The sequence below is a fragment of the Peromyscus californicus genome, unplaced genomic scaffold (genome assembly GCF_007827085.1).
Source record: "Peromyscus californicus insignis strain IS unplaced genomic scaffold, ASM782708v3 Scaffold_2__1_contigs__length_46816999, whole genome shotgun sequence".
In the NCBI taxonomy this organism is placed as follows: Eukaryota; Metazoa; Chordata; class Mammalia; order Rodentia; family Cricetidae; genus Peromyscus; species Peromyscus californicus.
Genome location: NW_026294540.1, coordinates 46,353,377 through 46,378,927, shown reverse-complemented (window position 1 = coordinate 46,378,927; position 25,551 = coordinate 46,353,377). Strand labels below are relative to the sequence as shown.

The 25,551-nt window shown below is 47.0% G+C and overlaps 2 protein-coding genes across 3 annotated transcripts in view; one reads left to right on the top strand and one right to left on the bottom strand.

The window, feature by feature from the left end:
• Positions 1 to 25,242, top strand: part of Fbn3 (fibrillin 3) — a 74,412-nt gene extending 49,170 nt beyond the window's left edge. For both annotated transcript variants that reach the window (XM_052754684.1, XM_052754683.1), the window contains 16 exons: positions 874 to 999; positions 1,563 to 1,715; positions 1,843 to 1,908; positions 2,044 to 2,169; positions 3,906 to 4,028; positions 4,968 to 5,099; positions 5,239 to 5,364; positions 6,477 to 6,683; positions 7,792 to 7,917; positions 10,750 to 10,872; positions 11,440 to 11,556; positions 14,255 to 14,383; positions 14,485 to 14,604; positions 16,521 to 16,755; positions 18,834 to 18,984; positions 21,409 to 25,242. In XM_052754684.1, coding sequence (XP_052610644.1) covers positions 874 to 999; positions 1,563 to 1,715; positions 1,843 to 1,908; positions 2,044 to 2,169; positions 3,906 to 4,028; positions 4,968 to 5,099; positions 5,239 to 5,364; positions 6,477 to 6,683; positions 7,792 to 7,917; positions 10,750 to 10,872; positions 11,440 to 11,556; positions 14,255 to 14,383; positions 14,485 to 14,604; positions 16,521 to 16,755; positions 18,834 to 18,984; positions 21,409 to 21,732 — 2,384 coding nt within the window. In that variant the 3' untranslated portion in view covers positions 21,733 to 25,242. The remainder of the gene's footprint in view (positions 1 to 873; positions 1,000 to 1,562; positions 1,716 to 1,842; positions 1,909 to 2,043; positions 2,170 to 3,905; positions 4,029 to 4,967; positions 5,100 to 5,238; positions 5,365 to 6,476; positions 6,684 to 7,791; positions 7,918 to 10,749; positions 10,873 to 11,439; positions 11,557 to 14,254; positions 14,384 to 14,484; positions 14,605 to 16,520; positions 16,756 to 18,833; positions 18,985 to 21,408) is intronic.
• Positions 8,394 to 25,551, bottom strand: part of Ccl25 (C-C motif chemokine ligand 25) — a 60,451-nt gene continuing 43,293 nt past the window's right edge. Inside the window, exon 7 of the mRNA XM_052754698.1 lies at positions 8,394 to 8,568. Coding sequence (XP_052610658.1) covers positions 8,555 to 8,568 — 14 coding nt within the window. The 3' untranslated portion in view covers positions 8,394 to 8,554. The remainder of the gene's footprint in view (positions 8,569 to 25,551) is intronic.

Here is a 25,551-nt window from a genome sequence, read left to right as displayed (position 1 = left end):
ATGGACTCATTTAGACCAGTACAGCCTGGTCTTTTTAAATTTAGTCTATCTAGGGTAGCGTGGTACGTGAGCTAACTCTAACTAGTACAGGCACAATATCTCTAGTCTCAGTTAACTTTGCCCAGTTTTAAGTCTCTAATGATGAACTTGGGCCAGTGATATGACTCAGCAGGTAAAGGTACTAGCTACCAAGCCTGAGTTCAATCTTTGGGATTCACCTAGTAAAGAGAGAACTGACTCCTGTAGGTTGTCCTCTGACCTCCACACATGTACACACAAAATAAATAAAAGTGTAATAATTGTTGTTTTTGAGGCAAGATCTCATTATGTTGCCCTGGCTATCCTGGAACTCTCCATGTAAACCAGGCTAGCCTATAACTTACAGAGATCTGCCTGCCTCTGCTTTCTGAGTGCTAAGATTAAAGACATGCACCACCATACCCAGCATTATTTTTTTAGATGAACTTCTGAGTCTGGAGAGGTGGCTCAGCAGAGAGCATACTGCTCTTGCAGAGGACCATCACCCACATCGGGCAGCTGACAACTGCCAGCTCCAGGGAGAGCCGATACCCCGGCTTCCACAGGCACCTGCACTCATGGGTACATTCCCACATCACATGTGCACACACACAAACACGCACACCTTAAAAACAGAAATAAATTTAAAAGATGAACTCCTGACCATGAGCCCTACTCTGAAGACACCTGAGAAAGACCTCCAGTACACACTGCCCACCTAGTGGTGGCTCACACTGCAACCACAGGTCCCCACCCTGCTTCCATGCTTAGAACGTCTCACGTTGGAGAGCTAAACCTCCCCGCTTTGCTGGAGATCCATGTTGCCCGTCTCAGCTCCCATCGCTGCCTCTGCAGATACTGATGAATGCTTGGAGGAGCCCAGCCTCTGCTTTCTTGGCACCTGTACCAACAGTCCTGGGACCTTCCAGTGCCTCTGCCCTCCTGGCTTTGTCCTCTCTGACAGTGGACACTATTGTTTCGGTGAGTGTTGTGAGAAATATAAACAAATGCCTGCTCCAGAGCCTACAGTTCAGTTCAGCCAGTATCAACTGTTAGGGAACACAGGGCCCAGTGGTGAACCGTACCCCAGCGTGCCTGTAAGAACACAGACTGACGGTTTGGAGACTGAAGGTTTGCCATACCAGGTCATCTAGCCCTCTCAAAATTATCTTTGTCACTCTAAGAAGAGACCTCTGATTCAAAAGTAATGGGCGGAGTGTAGCTATTCTTCCTGGCACAAGGGCCACATTGAAAGTTTGTCAGCAACACACACACACACACACACACACACACACACACACACACACACACAAGTGGTTGGAACACTGCTGGAAAGGATTCCCAGCTCATTGTCATTGGCCCAGAGTGCATCACAGGTTCATTCCTAAGCAATTTTTATAGCCAGGTGTATAGCATGCTTTCATTGGTTACTAGTAGGACCAGGGTCACCCATTCAGTAAGGTTGTGATGAAGGAGGAGAGGCAGTCAGGTAGAGCTGCTGGCTGTCAATCATTTTGTTATCGTCCACACCTCCCTCTTCACAGACACTCGCCAGAGTTTTTGCTTCACCCAGTTTGAGGCTGGAAAGTGTTCAGTGCCCAAAGCTTTCAACACCACAAAGACCCAGTGCTGCTGCAGCAAGAACCCCACCAAGGGGTGGGGGGACCCCTGTGAGCTGTGCCCTCAGAGTGACAGTGGTGAGTTCTGGCCTCTCTGACCCTCTGTCCCACTGCATTCCTCCCTCCTCCGTTCTTCCCTCGCCCTTCTTAGGTACTGGGGACTGTTGTGCTGACCCCGACTCTTCTAATCCCATTTTCTTCCCAGTTACTTTTCGGGAGCTCTGTCCCTTTGGCCATGGGGCTGACCCAGGCCCAGATGACTCCAGAAAAGGTAAGACTTTCTTCTGGGTTCTAAGAACTCCTTCCTCCTGACTCAGCTCTCCATGGATCCTCAAGCTTTAGATTCCACAAGTTGCCCTGGAACCTACTCAGTGTCAGGTGGACAGACACTGTCTCAACCCTGCAGATGTGGATGAGTGTGCAGAGAATCCTGGCATCTGCACTGGTGGCCTCTGTGTCAACACTGATGGCTCCTTCCATTGCGAGTGTCCCCTCGGCTACAGCCTGGACTTCAGCAGCATCACCTGCGTTGGTGGGTAGCCAAGGAGCCCTTCACTAACACTGTCACTTCCCTCATTCTCCATTCTCTTTGTCCTACTTTAATTACTGTTGATGTGATTAAAAAAAAATCCTGACAAAAAGCAACTTAGGGGCCAGGGTGGTGGTGGCACACGCCTTTAATCCCAGCACTCAGTCTCTGAGTTTGAGGCCAGCCTGGTCTACAGAGTGGGTTCTAGGACAGCCAGGGCTACACAGAAAAACCTTGTCTCAAAAAGGAAAAAAAAAACCTTAGAGGAGAAAGGAGTTTATTTCAGCTCACAATTATAGTCCATCATAGTGGGGAAGTTAAGGCAAGACCTTCAACTAGTCACTTGATATCCGAGGTCAAAAGATGCAGAGAGAAATGAATGCATGCATGCTCACTTCCTGTGCTCAGCTCTGCATCTGCATCAGGACCCCAGGTCTGGGCAATGAAGCGGTCCGCAGTGGGCTGGGTCTTCCCACATTGATTAATGAAAACATTCTCCCCCCTCCCAGACACACCCACAGGCCAACCCAATGTAAACAATCCCTTACTGAGACTCTTCCCAGGTGTGTCAAGGTAACATGAAAGCTCAGCATGCCTCCTCCCTTCCCATTACTCACTTATTCACTTATTCATTCATTTCCCATTGTGCATGCATTCATTCACTAGCATTGAAGTTGGCTCACCTGTTTTCTTAATTATGCATTCATTTGGTCACTCATTTGTTCACTCATTCACTGAGTCCACTCATTCACAGACTCACTTCTCCATTTTGTCCTCATGGTCATTCACTCATCCAGTTCACTCACCCATTCACTGTTCACCAACTCAGACTTCATTGATTCATTCTTCCCTTATCTTCTCCTTGCTCGTTCATTCATCTCTTGTTCACTCATTCCCTTGCTCATTCAGTTGTTCATTTCTCATGCATTCATTTACTCTTCCAACAAATCATTAATTCATTCCTCTATATGCTCCCCTTACTACTTATTTATTACCTCTTTCATTCTCTAATGTACCCAATAACTCATTCATTCACTTGTTCATCTACTTATTCATAAACTAATTTATTCATTCCCTTGATTACTCATTTATTCTTGCTCACTCATTCATCCCTTGCCCATTTATTCACACATATATTCACTAATTCATTCACTCATCTATTCATTTCATCATTTATTCATTTACTCCCTTGCTCGCTCATGCATTCACCAACTCACCTCATCATTCATGCATTGATTTGTCCCCTTGCTCATTTATTCTCTTACTCATTCACACATGTATTCCCCAAATTCTTGGCTCATTCATATGCTCTCTTGTTCATTCTCTCATTCGTGCTCCAACTATTCATTCTTTGAACATATACCCACAGCCAGCCTGAAAGTGCCACAAATCTTGTCCCATTCAACCTGTGTCAGTCAAAGGGAAACACATGGCAGTGTTGAGGGGAGGGAGCTCTCTTCAAGTGATGATGTCCTCCTCACTTGTCTCCAACCAGACACAGATGAATGCTCTATTGGGGACCCCTGTGGGGAAGGCATGTGCACCAACATCTTTGGAGGTTTCAAGTGCACATGTACTGATGGCTTTGAGCCCGGCCCCACAATGACCTGTGAAGGTATGATACATCCTGAGCAAGATCAGAGCTGTATAACAGGGACTTTCTAGGCCTGATCCTTAAGAGGTACCAGGGGTACCCCAGGGAGAGCCTGCCCAGATGAAACCTCTACTGGCCTCCACAGACATTGACGAGTGCACCCTGAATCCACTGCTCTGTGCTTTCCGCTGCCACAACACTGAGGGCTCCTACCTATGCACCTGCCCAGCTGGCTACGCACTGAGGAAGGATGGTACCATGTGCCAAGGTAGGGTCTGCACAGACTGCCAATGGGTAGGGCTCTCTGATTCCCCACCATTGATCTTATGATCTCCACTGTGTACTAACATCACACCGAAAATAGTCCTGACTTCGAACAGATCCAGATGTGGTCTCAGCACTCTGGTTTCCTGTCTTTAAACTGAACTGACCCCAGAGGATAGAAGTGAGCAGCAAAGAAGCTCACACAGCAGACAGCTGAACTGGGGCATGAAATAGACACTTGGATTTGAAGGAAAAGTGGTTTTGCTTTTTGGAGAAGTAGTAGCTTTTTGCTATAACTGATTGCTACAGACTGGGTAATTGATAAAGAACAGAAATATAGGACAGGAGAGATGGCTCAGTGGCTAAGAGCACTTGCTGTACTAACTAGCATGAGGACCTGAATTCAGACCTAAGCACCCATGTCAAAATCTGGGTGAGACCACATGAAGGCCTTTAATCCCAACACTGCAAAGACAGGAGGATCCATGGGGCTTGCTGGCTACCAGGTTAGCTCTAGGTTCAGACTAGACTAAACTAGACTATCTAAAGGAAATAAGGCAGAGTGTGACAGAAAAGGATATGTGACAGCCTCTTCTGCCTTCTTGCATATGCACACCTGGTGCTAGTGGTGAGGGTCTCCAAGTGGCATCACAATATGGCACAAAGCAAGGCAGATCAAGGTGCTGAATCAGGTCTGTTCTTATAACACCACTGACACCATCATGGGAGCCCCCCATCGTCATGACCTCGTCTAATCCTATCACCTCCAGCTCTAAATACCATCACCATAAAACTTTAGGAATTAAGTTTGTAACTCATGAGTTTCTGGGGGACACCTTGACCCATTATGACTGCTAGGGGATGGGATCTGGGCTCATCCCATCTAGAACCAAGCTGTGGAAGGCATGACCTTGACTTACCCACTATCCCTGGTCATCCAAAGATGTGGACGAGTGTGCAGATGGGTCTCAGGATTGCCACACCCGAGGCATGCTGTGCAAAAACCTCATTGGCACTTACATCTGCATCTGCCTGCCTGGCATGCAACCCCAGCCCTCTGGGGAGGACTGCACAGGTACGTGGTACTTCCAGGGCACAGGGAAAGCTACATGGAGGGGAGAGTTCAAAGTGAAAGGGGAACTTTCAAGGCCAAGGGCAACTGGCTTGGTGGCTTTGGCCTCCGCCTCTGGCCTGCTTCATCCCTCCCATCTCAGATGAGGACGAATGTCAGGCCCAGTCCAGCCTCTGTGCCCATGGCCGCTGCATCAACACAGTGGGAAGCTTCCAGTGTGATTGTGATGAGGGCTTCCATCCCAGCTCCACCCTCACTGAGTGCCATGGTGAGTGTAACCAGGAACAAGCAAGGTGAACAGAGACTTGGGAGGTCTGAGGCAAGGATAAGGTCAGGAACACTGAGGAGGCATGAAGGGAATTGCTGTACTATTATCAATATAGATGCATGAGCCTGTACACACTTCATAGAAGAGCTAATTCCTCCTTGTCCTCCCCCTCCTTTCCCATCCACCTCCGTGACTTCTCTGACCCCAGAGGCATCACCCCAGAATGATCTCTCTGTGGGTTTCCCACAACAACCTAAGAACTGAACCCAGCAGATGACCTTAACAGTACCTTCTGTTTTAGGCACCTGTCCATTCCTGTTCTCATCCTCTTCTCTCCTCCCCATGGATAATGTACATCCCCTAGCTTCAGGCCAGATGTTATGCATCTTCTAGACACCCCATTCCCAAACCCCAACACTATAGCTTACCTCAAAGCCAGCTCAGCATCTTTGCCCCCAACCCCATCTCAGTGATTGGAATATCCTGACTTGGCTTAATGGAGTGACCAGCAGAGAATCTTCCCGTCTGTAGTTAGCCCTCACTTCCCACCTATCTCTGATCTTATTTTTTATTCTATTTAATTACACTTTATTTGTTATCAGTGTTGAGGGTTTGGGAACCATTGTGCACAGTGTACCATGGTATATGTGTGGAGGTTGGCTCTTTCTTTCTACCTTGTGGGTCCTAGGGATCAAACTCAGGTCATCAGGGTTGGCAGCAAGTGAGCCATCTCACCAGCCCTGATATTTTTTTCCTCTGTCCCTGTTGTTCTATCCCAAGCATCATCTCTTCCTGCTCTGTTCCCCTGCTTCCCTCTGCCCTTTAATTATCCTTTCTCACTGTGGTCAAAGACACTGCCCTCCACAGAGGCCACCCAGCCGTCATAACCTATCCCAGAGCTAACACTGATATTTGGGCGGGTGGGTAGCTTTTGCCCCAGTCCATTGAGGCAAATGGGTTTTACCTAACCCATTTGAGGGTGTTTCACAGTGTCCAATTCCAAAGGGAAGATGCCCCTCCTACACTCATATGCCTGGCTGCTAGGCATCACAGAGAAGGAGGTCCTGAGCAAAGCAGTTTTTCTGCCCACCCTTCCTACCAATTCTCTGCAGATATCCGGCGGGGGCTCTGCTTCTCTGAGGTGCTACAGGCCATGTGCCAGAGTTGGTCAAGCAGTGGTGAGGCTGTGCCCAGAGCCATGTGCTGCTGCGGGGGCGGCCGGGGCTGGGGCCCCCATTGTGAGCTCTGTCCCTTGCCTGGCACCTCCGCCCACAGGAAGCTCTGCCCCCATGGCAAGGGCTATAGCACCGAGGGCCAAGGTGAGTGTCCTTGAGGTCGTGTTGAAGTTACGTGGCTGTGCTACAATGGTGTGAGCTACTCTGTGTGCTTGTGCATGTGTGTGTGTATGCCAGTGTGCTAGCAGAATCAAGAACAAGAACAGTATTTGCCCTGTGCGTGCACGAACTGCAATGGCCACGTGAGCAGACATGGGAAGAGGTGTGTGTGTGTGTGTGTGTGTGTGTGTGTGTGTTACTTGTTTGTGGTGTGTACAGGCTTGTTAATGTGCATGGGAGACCCTATTAGGAGGTGTGTACTCTCTGAGAAAGCCTGTTAATGTATGTGTGTATGAGCTGGTTTGTATCCTCTGTGTATGAAAGCTTATTAATGAGTGTTGTGTTGCTCCTGGGCATGGGGGCTACTGGACTTTGTGAACAACTCATCGCATGAACTAGAAAACTGTGTGGGAGAGTGAGCCTGTCAGGTGTTAATGAATTCTTCCAAGTTTATAAGGGTAGGTACATGACTGCATGCATATCTGTGAATGAGTGTGAGTCTGACCATGTATATTACTAAGGGCGAAATGGTTATCCTGAGTAAACAGCAATGATATGGCCAGACCTCAGAAGTGCCTATTTTCAGTGTGCCTGGGGGACTAAGGAGTCCTGGGTTGGGTGCATGTCCCTGTGACTCAAGATTCTGCAGCAGCATCTGGGTGTGTGGCTGAAGTAAGGTGCTGTACGTGTTTATGAGTCCTTCTGAGTATGTGTGTTGCTGTTTGGCCCTGAGGAGGTATTGCTGTTTGCTCATCAGGCTGAGGCTGAGGTAAATGTGTGTATGTGTTTATTGGTGTATGTATGTATATCTGTGTGTGTACATGTATATGTGTATGTGTATATTTGTATGTATATGTGTTTATGTGTATGTGTGTGTGTGTGTGTGTGTGCATACTCAGTGGAATGAAGCTCTATCAGCAATCCTGCTGGCTCAGGACTGACCCATAGCCTAAGGGTGGCATCCATGTGGTCAGAGTTAAGGAAAGGAAAATGGGACTTGCCTCTGGGAAGAGGGCTTGTGGGTAGAGAAGAAGGTGTGCTTTAGGAGAACAAGATAGCCAGCCACCCTCTGGCCTGCTCTGCTTGTTCCTAGATGTGGATGAATGTCACATGTTTGCTGACCTGTGCCCCCATGGCGAGTGCATCAATAGCATTGGTTCCTTCCACTGTGACTGCCAAGCTGGGTATACACCAGATGCCACTGCCACTGCCTGCATGGGTGAGCCAAGCCCCACCCCACCCTGTACCTTTGGTCTAGTTATGTTTCTGTAAAAGCCTGTAGCCCCATTTCCATGGGGACTACCCACTTTGTATCTCTTGGTTTTCATGCACAAAATGGTCCCACATCCTAAAGAACCCAAAATATAGACCAGAATCAAACATTCTTTGGCATTTCCATCCTGTTTCGGTCACATTTCCTGCTCTTATTTCCTCCTGTTATTTCATACATCCTAAGTTTTTTTTTTTTAATTACACTGTGTACCAGGTGTTTCTCCAAATCATGGGTTACAAACTCCAATCTGAGGGCCGAGTTGTAAGTAAAGTTTTATTGGCACACAGCCATGCCTGTGTCTTTACTTACCTTCGGTGACTATTTTCCTGATGGGCAGATTGTGTTAGCTAGTTGTGGTTACACAATGCAACCAACTATATTAGTTTGATTTTCTGCTGCTGTAATAAAACACCATGACAGCATCAACTTATGGAAGAGTTTATTTGGGCTTACGCTTCAGAGAAATGAGAGTCTGCCATGACTGGGAGGCATGGCAGCAGGCACAGTAACAGGAGACATGGCAGCGGGCACAGTGGCGGGAGGCGTGGCAGCGGGCAGCAGGCATGGTGGCAGGTGCAGGAAGCTAAAAGGTCATATCTGGAACCACAAGCACAAAGAAGAGAGAGAAAACCAGAAATTGCAGGAGTCTAAACTCTCAGAGCTCACCCCTAGTGACATAATTTCTCCATGAAAGTTTCACCTCCTTGGTCTCCCCAAACAGTACCACCAACAGAGGACCAAGGGTCCAAATACATGAGGTCATGGGAGACATTCTCATTCAAACCACCACATCCATAAAGGTAAACATTCATTCATCCCTCAGAGCCAAAGGTTTTTTTTTCCAATATTCATTTCCCTACCATACCAAATTGGGAGCTCCTTAAACCTCTAGTATAAAATGGTGGCTTTGGGGTTGAAGAAATGGCTCAGTGGTTAAGAGAACTTGCAGAGGACCCGAGTTAAGTTTCCAGTACCCACAGTGGGCAGCTCCCCAACCTGTAACTATAATTCCAGGGAACCCAGTGCCCTCTTCAGGCCTCCAGGCTACTGCACTCACATGATGCACATACAAAACACTCAGGGACACACACACATACACACACACACACACACACACACACACACACACACACACACACACACACACATATTTGCCTATGACCTACACACATCCTCCTGTATATTCATTTAGTTGTTTTTTTTTTTTTTTACTTTTTGTGATGGTAAGAGTGGAACCTAGGGACCCCACATTCTAGGCAGGGGCTCTACCACTGAGCCACACCCCCAACCCCTCACTGGGTTCTAGTCAGGAGCTCTACCTCTAATCCATTCCCCCAGCCCCTCGGTGGTATATTCTAGAAAGACACTCTACTGCTGAGCCATACTACAACTCCTTTTTAAAGTATTTTTATTATTTAAATTTGTTCTCTGAAGTTTTCGTGGATGTATATTATATAATTATTATCTACATATCATATTATATATTATATGTATTATATACATTTCAATTACACTCTCTTATCTCCTTCCCACCTCTGTCAAACCCCACCTCCTCCCTGTAATCCCCTTTCCTATATTTGCATCCTAAAAACATTTAAGCCATCTTGCTAGGTGTTCATATCTACAATCCTAGCACATGGGAGGCTGAGGCAGGAAGCTTGCAGTGAGCTAAAGGCTAGCCTTGGCTACTTTGTGAGTTCTAGGCCAGACTCTGCTACATATTGAAACTCTGTCTCTAAAATAAAATAGGGTCCTGGAGGGATAGCTTAGCAGTTAAGAGCACCAGCTGCTCTTGCAGAGTTTGATTCCCAATACCGACATGTCAGCTCACAACTGTCTGTAGCTCCAGTTTGAGGAGATCCAACATTCTTTCTGACCTTCCAGGCACCTGGCACACAGGAGGTACACACATACATATATGCAGGCAAAACATCCATACAAACACACACAAAATCTTTTTTTCATTTTAAATAAAATAAAATTATCATTTCTATATGATTTCTCATCTCTATTCAATGTAACATAGATGCTGATGCACTGTGTCAGTTCAGTATTGATGAAGTCCAATACAGTGTAGCAGTTGTGACGTGTACTACTTGGGAAACTTGAAAGAAAATAATCTGAATGTTCAGTACAGTACTTTTTTCCCAAAAAATATTTTCCATTGCTGAGTCCACAGGTACTCTATTTATTATCTGGCTTTTTATTGGAAAAAGTGTGGGTGGGGTGTGGAGCTCTTTCCTGTCATGTACAAACATAAAGACCTGGGTTTGATTCCCAACACTGCATAAAAATAGAAAACAGGGCCACTGAGATGCCTTAGTGGGTAAAGATGCTTGTCACCAAGCCTGCTGACCTGAGTTCAAAACCTGGGACCCACATGTTAGAGGCGAGAGCCAACTCCTGCAAGTTGTCCTCTGACCTCCACATGCACACTTGTCAAATATGTGTGCCCCCCTCATATACACGGACAATAAGTAAATGTCATTAACAGTTTTAGGGACATGCATAGCGTCCCACACCTTTAATCCCAGCACTGAGGAGGCAGAGGCAGGTGGATCTCTGTGAGTTCCAGGCCAGCCTGGGCTACCCAGTGAGACCTTATCTCATGAAAATAAAAAAGTAAAGAAATAAAGTTTGATAATAAAAATGAAATAACTTAAGTAGTTCTACAATTTCAGATAACCAGAGTCTGAGCAGGGGTCCCAGCCTGTGAGGCCCCCTTCAAGCCCTGGGCATGTCTGTGTGAGTCCCCTCATTCCCTGCCATCTCATCTAGACGTGGACGAGTGCAGCCAGGACCCCAGGCCATGTTCCTTCCTCTGCAAAAACACAGAGGGCACCTTTCTGTGCGCCTGCCCCCGTGGCTACCTGTTGGAGGAAGATCTCAGGACCTGCAAAGGTGATGTCCTTCCCTCCCTCGATCTTCCCCGTCCACTGTTGGACTCAAGACTCTCCCAGCTGCATAGAGTTGACCCCACCACAGCCAGGATATCTCTCTTCCCACTCCATCAGCGGCAAGAGCACCCTACTTGGAGTGACAAGAGTGATCACAGGCCCCACCCCTGAGCCCAGACCCTTAGGTCCCACTCATGGTTATCCCTTGAACCCCTGTCCTTGAGCTATCACCTATCAAGCCTACCCCCTGAGCAACCCCTCCAACCTACTCCCCACCCTCTACATACACCCAAGCCCACCGTTGAGCCACCTCCCTCAAGGCCCCTCTGAGCCCTGCCCCCCTGGCTGGTCCCTTATGGTCCCAGCCTTGAACACCCTCCTCAAGCCCAGCCTCTGAAACTTCCTCTCAAACCACCCTCTGAAGCCACCCCATATCCACACACCCTCGAGCCTGTCTCCTCAGCACCATCCCCAAGCTCCTCTGAGTACCTCCCCTTGGCCTTCAAGTCCTCTGGCTAAGCTCCACCCTTGAGCCCTGCCCTCTGACCCCTGGGAACCCCCTGTGCCGCAGACCTGGATGAGTGCACCTCCAGGCAGCACAACTGCCAGTTCATCTGTGTCAACACCGTGGGCGCCTTCGCCTGCCGCTGTCCTCCTGGCTTCACACAACACCAGCAGGCTTGTTTCGGTGAGTTGTGTTGTCTGCTTCTCACCCCGCTCCCCAACACAACCCTCACAACCCTACCCTCACCTGTTTGTGAGACAAAAGCAATGTCAAGCACTCCTCATGTGTCAGGTGCGGAGCACAGGGGGTGATTAGAACACAGTCCCTGGATACATGCCTCTTGGTGACACCTAGAACCTTCTTCATTACCCTAGGGAGATGGGAGGGCTACCCTCAGAAATCCCTCTGGTCTGGGCCGAGCACGTCTCCCCTTCCCCCTGATCCATCCCTGCTGGGTCTCTCTTACTGAGCTTTCCCAGGATGTTTCCCAAGCTTAGGAGTTTACACACTCACTCTGGAGAAAGTAATTCAGAAGCCAAAGCTACAAAGCTGTCTGCCGTGGCCTCTTAGTGTCTTCTGGGCCTGTGGGAACTAGAACTCCCTCTAGTGCCAGCCCGGCCAAGGAGAACACTCAGCCCCTCCCCCAACCCTCTTAGCTAGCACCCGCTGTGGTAATGATGTCCTTAGTAGACTATTAGATAGATAAACATCCTGGAACTGATGTGTTAGTCCGCAAAAAGTGCTCGCTGCTCAAGCTATGAGGACCTGAGTTCAGATCCCCATCACTCACATTAAAAGCTAGGCACTCCTGGGGGGTACAGAAAGTAGGGTCCCAGGGCCTTGAGGGCCTGTCAGTCTAGCCAAATAAATAAGTCCCATGAGAAACTCTCAACAAAAAGGTGAACTGGTTGAGCAAGACACCTGAGGCCAATCTCTGGCCTTCACATGCACACAGAAGCACACACACACACACACACACACACACACACACACACACACACACACACCTTGTTGGAGTTTTTGTTTTGTTTTGTTTGAGGTTTTACTTTTTTTTTTTTTTTTTTTTTCCGAAACAGGATTTCTCTTTGTAGCTCTGGCTATCCTGAAGCTTGCTCTGTAGACCAGGCTGGCCTTGAACTCAGAGTTCCACTTGCCTCTGCCTCCTGAGTGCAGAGATTAAAGGCGTGGGCCACAACTACCAGACCTGAAATTTTACTTATTTTCATTTCATGAGTATGGATGTTTTGCCTGTATGTATGCATGTATGTATGTATATATGCCTGTATGTATGTATGTATGTATGTATGTATGCCTGTATGTATGTATGTATGTATGTGTATCACACACATGCAGTGCTTGCAGGGGCCACGGGCAGGGAACACTGGAGTTATAGACTGTAGTTACCTACTTGGCTTTGGAAATTGAACCAGGGTCCTCTGGAAAAGCAGCCAAAATGACTCTTAACCACTGAGCCGTTTCTCCAGCTCCACCCCCACCTTATTTTTTGAGACAGTGTCTCTCATTAGGAACTGGGGCTAATTGATTAGGATGAACTGCTGCCCAGCCCCCAGGGACCACCTGTCTCCGTGGATAATGGCAAACACCACATCTGGTTCTGGAGACTAAACTCAGGTCCTCATTCTTGTACAGCAGGCACTTAACTGACTGAGCCAGCTGCCCAGACCCTCATTTTGCTTTTTATTTTGAGACAGGTTCTCACTAAATTGACCTAGCTGGCCTTGAACTTGTGATCCTCCTGCCTCAGGCCCCTGAGTAATCAAGATTATGGGCCTGTGCAACACATCTGACTGCATAAGGGTTTGTTAACATTTTAAAAACAGTATTGGGGATTTCAGGAGAACATGCTACCACTAAGCTACATCCTCAGCCTAGTTTTGGTAATGTCTGACTTTCATAGTGGAAACTGTCATAAGCTCTCTCATGGGTAAATCCACTGAATTCTCATTTCAAATAAAGCACTTTTTTTAATAATAATTTTTGTATTAAGAGATTTTCCACTCACTCCACACACCAACCACAGATTCCCCCATACTCCCTCTTCCCGACCCCCACATTCCCCCCAACGCACCCCTCATTCCCACCCCCTCCAAGGCAAGGTACCCCATGGGGAGTCAGCAGAGCCTGGCACATCCAGCCAAGGCAGATCCAAGCCCCTCCTTCCTGCACCAAGGCTGTGCAAAGTGTCTCACCATAGGCACCAGGCTCCAAAAAGCCGGCTCATGCACTAGGGTCAGGTCCCGGTCCCACTGCCTGGGGGCCCCTAAACAGTTCAAGTCAAACAACTGTCTCGCCCATCCAGAGGGTCCAGTCCAGCACCATGGGGGCTCCCCAGCTACTGGTCCACAGTTTATGCACTTCCACTAGTTTGGCTAGTTGTCTCTGCACTTTTTCCAATCATGGTCTCGACATCTCTTGCTCATAGAATCCCTCCTCTCTCTCATCGACTGGACTCCCGGAGCTCTTCCTGGGACCCAGCATGGATTTCTGCATCTGCCTCCTTCAGTCACTGGATGAGAGTTCTATGATGACAGTTAGGGTATTCCGCCATCCAATCATCAGAGTAGGCCAGCTCAGGCACCCTCTCGACTATTGCCAGTAGTCTATGGTGGAGTCATCCTTGTGGATTCCTGGGAACCTTCCTAACACTCCAAGCAAAGCACTTTACATGCAGTACCACAAACACTGGCTGCAATTCTGTGAGCTAGGAACTATTCTTACCTCATTTCACAGAGGAAGAAACCACCACAGAAGGGGAGTGACTCCTCTGAAGCCACACAGTATAGTGTCAACACCAGCATGATAGCCCTTCATATTCACCCATAACCACAAAGCAACCTGACCCATTCTCTGTCCTCTATAGATAATGATGAGTGCTTGGCCCAACCTGGCCTATGCGGTACCCATGGACACTGCCAAAATACCCCAGGCAGCTTCTACTGTGAGTGTAATAGAGGCTTCATCCTGGACAGCTCTGGCCACAGCTGTGAAGGTGAAGTAGAGTTTCAATGGGTTCTCAGTCTGGGGGATGATCCCAAGAACCACCCACCAATCTTCTCTCCCTCTTCTTTTCTCTCTTTCTCTGTGTCTCAGATGTAAACGAATGTGACAGGCCCCACCGCTGCCAGTTTGGCTGTCAAAATGAGCTGGGGGGCTACCGTTGCAGCTGTCCCCAAGGCTTCACCCAGCATTCCCAGTGGGCCCAGTGTGTGGGTGAGTGGCAAGGGCTGGGAGGAAGCCAAGTGTAACACAAAATCTAATAAGTTTTATAATAAAAAAAACCCAGAGCTAGATATTGGGTTAAATGCTGAAAGATCAGAGAAACAAAGGAACAAGCCATTGCCATGTCTCACCTCGCCAACTCCACGAATCCTGTTTGAATATCTCTGAGTCCTCAGCCAAAAGGGGTCCAGCTGAAAAGGGCTCCCCATCTGAAAAGAGGTTCTCAACCAAAAAACTTTAGTTCCTATCTCCGCAAGCCTTATATACCTTTCTCTGCCCAGCCATATATCACTTCCTTCTTAGTGCTGGGATTAAAGGTTTGTGATTCCCAAGTACTGGCATGAAAGGTGTGTGGCCACCACTTCCTGGCTCTATTTCCCTCCCCGACTGAGTCAATCTCATGTAGTCCAGGGTGGCTTTGAATTCACAGAGATCCAGACAGATCTCTGCCTCCCGAGTGCTGGGATTAAAGGTGTATGCCACCACTGCCTGGCATTTATGTTTAATCTAGTGGCTGGTTCTGTTCTCTGATCTTCAGGCAAATTTTATTAGGGTGCACAATATATCACCACAGCCAAGCACCCAGCAGAATCTTTTCAGAGCAGACAAGTAGGAATCTTTTCCCCTGCAGAGGTTATGACAAGCTGGTCCATTTATAAATCAAATGGGCCAACCTAAAAGGTTGACCACTGGGAAGTCACTGAACTGGTGAACAAACATGGCATGGTGTTCAAGTCCATTTGTTACAGAGTGATGGCCTGACTAGCTGGAAAAAGTGCAGCACCAAAAGACTGGGATTGATTAACAATGTCTACCAAGTGTGCAACAGAAAGAATGCTGTGATTGATTAGCAATGCCTGCCATAGATGCAATGGAGAGAATGGTGTGGTTGATGAGTCATGTCTGCCATGAGTACAGCAATGTCTGTCAAGACACACATGCTGTATCTTCACCATAGCAATTTCAGAGGCTCTTGAGGTAAAGAGCTTGCCTTCTGTATCACAACTTTCCCCATATTTTTGCTGCGGCAGACTTTCCTATCAACAACCTCATCACTATCACTTTCAACATTTCTCCCATAGTCTATCTTTTTTATTTTTGAAATTATAATATAATTAAATTATTTCTTTCATCCCTTTCCTCCTCCAAACCCTCCCATATACCCCTCCTTTCGCTCTCTTCCAATCCCTGACCTCTTTTTTCATTGTGTTACATGCATAGATAGATAGATAGATAGATAGATAGATATAGATAGAGATATATAGATATATATAGATCTAAAGATAGATATATATCTTTTTTACACTCTACCTTTGTGGAATCCACTTGTTCTCCTGAGACCTGTGACTTCTCCTCAGCTCTCCCTTTCACAGCTCTCACAGGCTTTGCAACAGAGGCTAGAAGTTGTGAGGAAGGATAGTAGACAGAGAGGAAGACAGATGTCTGAGGGCTTCTGACAAGCTTGCTGGAGGCTTTGCATAATAAAGGGTACCGTGGCTGATTAGTATTGTTTATTGTGAATACAGCAAGTAGGGCATGAGGTGCTCCTAGTATCACAAGCAAAGCCTAAGGCTACTGCTCAGTATCCTGCAGTTCTTGATCCTACCACAGAATGACTTGGCCCCACATGAGAAAGCTTGTTCTAGACTAACCTACCACTTAGGATATAGGGAAAAATTTGAGAAATGCTATAAGGTCCAGGAGTAGAATATGCAGTGGATGAAGGAAGATAGCCATAGTTTGAGAACTCCTAATGAGTTCACTAGAAGTTTTATACAGTAAAGAGTGCTGTGATTGGTTAGTAATGTCTGCCATGGGTGCAGAACAGAGTAGTGTGTATTCAGGTGAAAGGCTCCAGGCATACAAGGTTTCTTCCATTCTGTCCCTCTTCTTCCCTCCACCTACAGATGAAAATGAGTGTGCCTTATCACCCACAGCTTGTGGTAGTGCCTCTTGCTACAATACACTTGGCAGTTTCCACTGTGTCTGCCCCTCTGGTTTCAATTTCAACCAGGACCTTGGAGGCTGCCAGGATGTGGATGAGTGTGCAGAGCAAGGCAACCCCTGCAGCTATGGTTGTGCCAACACACATGGTGGCTTCTTGTGTGGCTGTCCCCAAGGCTACTTCCGGGCTGGACAAGGGTAAGAGGCTCAAGTGGGATGGGCAAGAGTGTAGTGGGCACATTCTTCATGCCCTGATCATGAACATTGGACTCACATACACACAGAATCCATTAGCAAAGCTCCATCTGCCTGTGTATATAGGTGCCTACATGTGTATACAGAGAACTGGACATAGGCAGTATCTGTGCACACCTCTGGTCCATAACTGTCAACACACTCATGTCTGTCTAACAAGCCCAAGTCATTCATAAATGCCAATGTGCATGAGTACAGGTCTATGTCGTTATCTCATTTTACATTCAGGCTTGTGTGTGCCCACCACCTGGAGACACTCATGGGTCATTCAGGATTCAATTTAACACACATGAAGAAGCACATATGAACCCTCACACACAGAAATAAAGTCCTCTCTCCATATCCATGGAAGATTGTGTCCTGTACCCCCTTATGTAACACGAGTCCTGGGAGACATGAACAAATGTCTCCTCACCCCAGATACAGAAATAACAACTGATCAGAGTAATGATACCATTAAATTCCAACTTGGTGAACCAGTGAGTTTACTACTAACCAATGGGTTACTTGTAGGAGTGTGGGTGAGAGTTATCTACAGAAACATAGCTGTCGCAGAGGAAATTACATCAGTGAAAGCCCATGTGCTGGAGAGATGGCTCAGCAGTGAAGTGCACTCGCTGCTCTTCCAGAGGTCCTGAATTTAATTCCCAGCATCCACATGGTGGCTCACACCACCTATAAATGTAGTCCCATAAGATCCAATTTCCTCTTCTAGTGTGCAGACATGCATGCAGAAAAACACCTATATACATAAAATATATAAATAAATCTTAAAAGAAAGAAAGAAAGCAGGCCCACCCAGCATGGGTAATGACTCAGGGAATCTGGAATCCTGGAGCTCACTGCAAGATTCACAGGCACCTTAACAAGAGTCTTCTCAGTGTGCCTTACTACTTATATAACCATGGTAGGGGGTGGAGGTCTTGTGCATTTAGTAAGTTTTAGCAACTTCCCAAAACTTATGAGTTGTTTATTTCCTGTGTCTTATGGAACCTTCCTCAAGGACAGAATGCTTCATCAACACAAGAAAATTGCTATACAATAACCTCATCTCCATCTCATGAATACCCAAATGCAAGGATGTTCTAGTTCCTTATATAAAATGACATGGTATTTGCACAGAACCTACATACATTCCTCCATATACTCTAAATCATCACAGGCAGGGGATGTCACTCAGTGGGTAGAATGCTTGCCTAGTATATACAAAGTCCTGGGTTTGATCCTCAGCATTGTGTACACCAGTCATGGTGGCACATGCCTGTAATCACTGCATTTGGGAGGTACAAGTAAGAGAACCAATATAGAAAGTTTGAGGTTACAAACTCCCTCTTCATTATATGAGACCCTATCTTGAAAGTAAATAATCATCTCTGCATAATTTGTAACACCTAATAAAATATAAGTCGGTATATGTAACTGTTGCACTGTTTTGTTAATGGAATATTAACAAAGAAAAAAGTCTCTAAATGTTCAGTAGGGAGGTAACTAAGACAGGTCTAAATACATAAAAGATCACAACACTCTAACCATCTTCAATCCTTGGATAACGAGTTGAATATGAGGATGCAGAACCTCTAGATACAGAGGGTTGACTGTGCTTGTGCACAAGGGGGGCTTACTGTACTCACATTACAACCCCACTCATATAGATCCATGCATCCCAGTGAGCACAGGTGTATGTGAACATCGTCTTCCATATATACATGTTCCCAAATGTACATGTTTCTGGACATACACAGATACATCCTTCTATTCCATGTACGTCATCCTATTCTTGTGTTCATACCAATGTCCAGGTAAACCAAGGGATACACACATCCCTCCAGTATGTTGCACACATACACAGCCATGCCAACACACACACACACACACACACACACACACACACACACACACACACCGCACACATTTGCATGATGGTGTCTGTGCCTGTGGCTCCGAATGAGGGATGATGGGAGATGGTGGGTGAGGTGCCACCAGCCTGCTTCTGAATGTTTCCCCCATACCATCTGGCTCAGACACTGCATCTCCAGCCCTGGGTTCAGCTCTGGATCTCAGGCCACCCCAGATGAGGAAGAATCACTCTCGCCTGAAGCCTGCTATGAATGCAAGATCAATGGCCTCTCCCCTCAGGACCGACCAAGACGCAGCATCCAAGGAGGTCATCAGGTGCCATGGGGACTACACTGGGTGGGCCAACTAAGGCACTGAGGGTATCAGAAGGAGGCTGTGATCCCTCAAGAGAGAACTCTAGATCTAGAAGCATAGCTTAGCTGGTAAATTACTTGCCTAGCATGCACAAGGTCCTAGATTCAAATATCTGAGCCATGCTCCTCAGCACTGCATAAAACTAGACATCCTTGGCTCTGTAGTATGTTTGGGATTAGCCTAGGCTACATGAGACTCTGTCTCAAAAAAAGGAAGAGAAAAGCAGGCAACCATTAAACTACTTGTCTCAATTTCTTCCTCATACTATGGTGCCTGACTGGATCTTCTATACTTTCTCAGCCTAGGTCTTTTCTAGGGAACATATCCTTTGGGCATGTTACCTCATTCCTGTGACAATTAAGGCTCCTTCTGGACAGAGTCTAAGCAATCTGTAATAAGCAAATGGAGAGAAAAAGAGCCCCTGCCCTCATGATACTCTGATTGCGGGGGGGGGGGGGGGGGGGGATCATTAAGGAAAACATGGCATGCTTTATAATATATGAAAAAAATAATCCATGCAACAGAGAAAAATAAAGCCAGAATGGGATGGACATGTTAGGTCTGAGAGACTTTCAACATATAGTTAGCTAATATGAATCTATTGTGGATTACTTGATTTAGGTATGAGAGACTTTCAACATATAGTTAGCTAATATGAATCTATTGTGGATTACTTTATTTAGGTCTGAGAGACTTTCAACATATAGTTAGCTAATATGAATCTATTATGAATTACTTTATCTTCTGTTTTCTTCAGTTACTTTTTCCTTTGTTTAAGAAAAGAAACTTTCCCTGTAGAAATTATCCCACATTTACTGCTAGCCCTTGATTTTCACTGAGAGTAGAATGGTTGCCAAGGATCCTGGGATGGACACAGCATGCTATGGGGAGAGGGCAGTGCAGTGTCTTTGCCTGTAATACCACTGTATGCCAGGAGGTGTCAATAAGAGCATATGTCTGAGCCGTGCTCCTCAGAAAGGAAAGATTCCCCAGAACGGGGCAGAGAGACTGAAATAGCTTTCTCTCAAAGTAACAGCAGATAACTCCACAGGCATGTAAATGAGGTGAAACAGACACAGCACAACCCACGGGGGGGGGGGGGGGGGGGGGGTAAGCACAGATAACCCTTTGTGGAATCAGATACATCACCCAGCCTGGGGTGGCCTGCCATTGAGACCCATTGGCTTACTGTCCTGCTGCCAGGACCATGAAGGCACTTCAGAAGAGCTCAAATAAAGAAGGGCTTGTCATCTATACACAGGGTCCTCTCAGAGAGAGCCAGATACAGGAAGTACAATGGAAGCCAGCGGAAGGCTCTTCTGGGGCCTCTCCTTGCTCTCTTTCTGACATAGCTGAGTATTCTGTTTGTAACTCTGTAGATTCTGGCATCTTTTTTGGAGATGTAGGGGTTTTTGGGGGAGGGGAAGGCCCTTGGTTATAACACCAGTCACCTAGGCTGCTGTTGAACCACCTTAGGTCTCTGGAGCCAGACATTACCTGCCTGAACTGCTTGCTGGGTTTTCAAGGCAAATCTTTGATCCCCTAACTGTTGCTTTTTTATGTTTTGTTTTTGGTATGTTTATATTTGTCGGTATCTTTGTGTGTGTGTGTCTGTGCATCTCTCTCTCTCTCTCTCTCTCAGAGAGAGAGAGAGAGAGAGAGAGAGAGAGAGAGAGAGAGAGAGAGATGCATATGCATACGCGTTCTCGAGTATGCCATGTCTGGAGACAAGAGGACAACACCACTAAGTTACAATTTTTCTCCACCTTTTTAAAAAATTTTTAAATATATTTATTTGGAGATGGTGGTGATTGTGTTTGTCTGCATTCATGCACAACACATGGATGTGGAAGTCAGTGAACAACTGGCAGGAACTAATTCTCTCTTCTTTTCCATGTGGTTCTAGGGAACCAAACTTTGGTCCTCAGGTTTGATGGCAAGCTCCTTTACCTGCTGAGCCAACTTGTGGACCCAGCTCCACTTACTTTTTTTTTGAGACTCTCCCTAAACCTGGAGCTCACCATTTGGTATTACCACTGGCTAGCAAGCCCCTGGGATCCTCCTCTCCCCGCCCTTCCAGTGAAACTATAGGCATGTACCAGCACACCCAGCTTTCTACGTGGGTAATGGGGATCTGGACTCAGATCTTCAGACTTTGACTGCAAGCACTTTATTACCTGAGCCGTCCTCAGTCTCTCTCCTCTTGAGTTTTCTTTTTTCCATCAAAGAACCAGATCTAGCCTTTGCTGTTAGCTGATCTTGGCATTCTACATAGATGACTAGACAACGAAGCCAGGAAACAAGCATATATGACAGCTTCCTCCCCTACCCACTTGCATCCTTATTTACACAGTCTCTGACAGTTCACTTGGTCCCTCCTCCTAGGTGAGCCTGGCCACCCTTGACACGGAAGTCCCCTTGACCTTGAGCCTGTACATCTCACACCTTGGCCAAGTCAAGCATATCTTAGAATTTCGACCAGCTCTTGAGAGTCTGGGAGGCCAGATCCGTTACGTTATTGCCAGAGGCAACAACCAAGGTTTCTTCTGCATGAATCACCTGGATGGCTTCAGCTCCCTGCACCTGGGCCATAGGAGACCAAGACGGGGGAAATACCAGCTGGAGGTGGTGAGTGTAGCAGGAGCTCAGGGCCAACCAGGGCCAGCAAAGCAAGCCTTGCGGCTAACAGTCCAATTACAGCTGCTCTAGCAGAGAAGCTTCAGTGCACCTACAGTTCCATGACATCTGCAAGTGGAGATTCTGGAACTGCCTAGAACTGATCTCGGGGGCAAAAGCTGACCAAGTTGAACCTCAAAACTCAGGAAGAGTGGACCATTACACTATGACCTCAGATGAACCCAGCCTGTGCAAGCCCACCAAGTGGGGCAATACCTCAGTCTCTCCTGGACTCAGCTAGAAGTCACAATACTCAGCCCTCCACCCCACAACCAGGGTCAGCAGGAGGGACCCCTGGTGTCCGCTGCACCTTGTCATCCTCACGCTTAAACTTCAAGACTGCACTATGATTCACCAAGGGTGTTGATGGGACATGGGAACAAGTGACTAGGGTGGGTGTGGGGGTCATCCCTCAGAATCAAAATGGGAAGCCTTTTCCCCCACATCTTGACTACCAGATTCATTCCCCAGAGCCTGGGCTAGGATTCTAAAGATCCTTTTCTATTGAAACTGAAGAAAACAATAAAGGACTTGGGGGCTGAATCTGCCTATGTGTTCTCAAATATGTAGATGCTATCTCCCCCTACAAAAGACACACACACACACACACACACACACACACACACACACACACACACACAACTCCTGCCTGGGGAAGCTGGAGGACCCAAGTTGGTCTTGTGTAGCCCCAGGACTACCTGGCCTTTGGCTATAAGGTTCTTTATCTCAGGGCATAGGGAAAAGAGTGGGTCAAGGGACTATCACACCTGTACATTTGGCACAAACCCAAACTAGGCTGACAGTGGCAACCTCTCAGGGCCCCAATGGTTTCTCAAGTGTTCGCTTGTTTGCTGTTTGTCTTGAAACTCTGGAGAATAAGCAAGTATCCACAGAGTCCCTGTTTGATAGAACAACGTTTGACACTCAGAGGAGTTGACCAACATGGCCAGGATCAGGCAGCAGCACTGGAAACTACGCTGTCAATCACTGTGCCTGGCTCTGACGCAATAGCTGGAATATGCATCACAATAATGAACTCTGCAGTTGAAGGGTAACTCTCAAATACTGGTACATTTGGTCCCCAGCAAGCCTAGCCAAGGAAAGTAGTATTATCACATGGACACTGAGATTTAGAGAATGTATGGGAGCCTGATGGAATCACCATTTATAATACAGGCTAGAGCCTGAGTTTTTGGGTTTCTTTGTTTGTTTGTTTGTTTATTTTAGGGGTATGTGTGTGTTTCCTGACACTGAGTTCTGAAGCCTGGCTCCAAACCACCAAGGGTGCTCTCTACAAAGAAAACATTGTTTTAGGTTGTTTGTTTTCTGTGTTGTTTCTGTTGCTGTGTTCTTGTTTGGACAGTAGTAGGAACTGAACCCACAGCTTTACTGTAGAGGTGCTAGGTAAGCACTCTACCCCTGAGCTATATCCTTAGTCCTTCCGGCTTTTTTAGAAAAGTTCGTTGTTGTTTTAAATGGGGTCTCACGTTGTACCCTGGCTGGCCTGAACTCTCTTTGTAGACCAGGCTGGTTTCAAACACACAGAGATCTGCTTGGCTCTGTATTCTGAGAGTTATGGTTTGGGAGGTGTGGTGGTTTAAATAAGAATGGCCCCCATAGGCTCATATGTTTGAATGATTAGTCATCAAGGAGGAGCATATTTGAGAAGGATTAGTAATTGTGGCCTTGTTGGAATAGGTGTGGCCTTAGTAGAGGAAATCTGTCACTGGGGTGGGCTTTGAGGTTTCAAAGGCCCAAGCCAAGCCCAAGCCCAGTCTCTCTCTCTCTCTCTCTCTCTCTCTCTCTCTCTCTCTCTCTCTCTCTCTCTCTCTCTCTCTCTCCCCCCCCCTCTCCCTCCTGCCTACAGATCTAGATGTAGAACTCTCAGCTACTCCTCTAGCATCTTGTCTGCCTGTGTGCCACCATGCTCCTGCCATGACAATAATGGACTAAACCTCTGAACCATAAGCCAGCCCCAGTTAAATGCTTTCTTCTGTAAGAGTTGCTGTGGATGTGGTGTCTCCTCACAACAATTAGAACAGTGACTAAAACAGGAGCATGGCCATCCATGTTGGCTGAGCAAAGGCGTGGCTGGCTGCTGGAACAGCAGCAGGAAGCAGAGGGTGGGCACACTAGGAATGCTGAATCTTTCGAAACCTGGAAGCCTGCCCAGTGACATACATCCTCCTCCACGGCCACACCTCATAATCCTTCCCAAACAGTTCGCAACTTCGGGCCAATTATTCAAACACATGAGTCTATGGGGGTCATTCTCATTCAAAATACCACCACTCCCAAAGACTGTCAGAAGTAGAGCTGAATAACCAACCTCTATCTGCAGGTCTCTAGTGCCTGGCCCCAGAGCTCTAGCCTTGCTCCAAGCCTAACCCGGTGACCTCTGGGCATCCCATTAGGGCTGGCAGAAAGCTTTTTCATCCATTGTCTAGATTCCCCCAGAATCTGGACATAGCAAGCATAATGACCCCCATTTTACAGACAAATTTTACAGAGAAATTCAGCACAGACACTGAGATTAAGATTTGGACCTTGACTGATGTGGTGGCTCACACCTCTCATGGCCCACACACTTTAGCACTTGGCAAACAGAGAAAAGCTTATCTCTGTAAGTTCAAGGCCCTCCTGGGTCTACATAGCAAGTTCCAGTCTAGCCAAGGATACACAGTGAGATTGCAAGTTGGGTTAGTAGATAAAAGTGTCTGCTGGCCAGGTGGTAGTGGCGCACACCTTTAATCCCAGCATTCAGGGGGCAGAGACAGGTGGATCTCTCTGAGTTTGAGGCCAGCCTAGTCTACAGAGTGAGATCCAGGACAGGCACCAAAACTACACAGAGAAACCCTGTCTCGAAAAACAAAAACAAAAACAAACAAAAAAAAGTGTTTGCTGTATAAGACTAACGACTCGAGGTCAGTCCCCAGACCCCAAAGTGAAAGAAGAGATTCCCACTCCCTAAACTGTGTTCTGAAGTATGCACACCCACCACTACCATCCCACAACAACAGCAATGAATAAATAGATTTGGACAGAGAGCACAGGGTGTAAATCAGTTGTAGAGTGCTTGTCTAGCCTGCACCAAACCCTGGGCTAAAACCAGCACTACATAAACTAGGGGCCCCATTTTATCAAGAGTGAGGAAACAATGGTCCAAGGTCAGGTCACACCTGACCTGCCCTGGGGTCGTCCCCCAAGGAGCCATCTATTAAACTATTAGGAAGACTAGAGCACAGATCTTCAGATAAGGGAACTCACCTGGGATTCAGCCCAGGCTGGGGCATTTCCCAGTAAAATATGACAGGAATCTGAGGCAGGAGGGTCCCAAGACAAAGGCCAGACTATACAGAGTGAATCACTGTCTCAAAAACAAAAAATGGGGCTGGAGAGATGGCTCAGCTGATAAAGTGCTTGCCAGATAAGCATGAGGACCCGAGTTTGATCCCTAGGGCCCACACTTAGAAGAAGAAGAAGAAGAAGAAGAAGAAGAAGAAGAAGAAGAAGAAGAAGAAGAAGAAGAAGAAGAAGAAGAAGAAGAAGAAGAAGAAAGGGAAGGAGGGAGGGGAGGGGGGGGGGGAGGGGAGGGGAAGGGGGAGGGGGGAGGAGAAGGAGGAAAAGGAGGAGGAGAAGAGGAAGAAGAAGGGGAAGAGGAAGAAGGAGAAGAAGAAGAAGAAGAAGAAGAAGAAGAAGAAGAAGAAGAAGAAGAAGAAGAAGAAGAAGAAGAAGAAGAAGAAGAAAGGGAAAGAGGGAGGGGAGGGGAAGGGGGAGGGGGGAGGAGAAGGAAGAAAAGGAGGAGGAGAAGAAGAAGAAGGGGAAGGGGAAGAAGGAGAAGAAGAAGAAGAA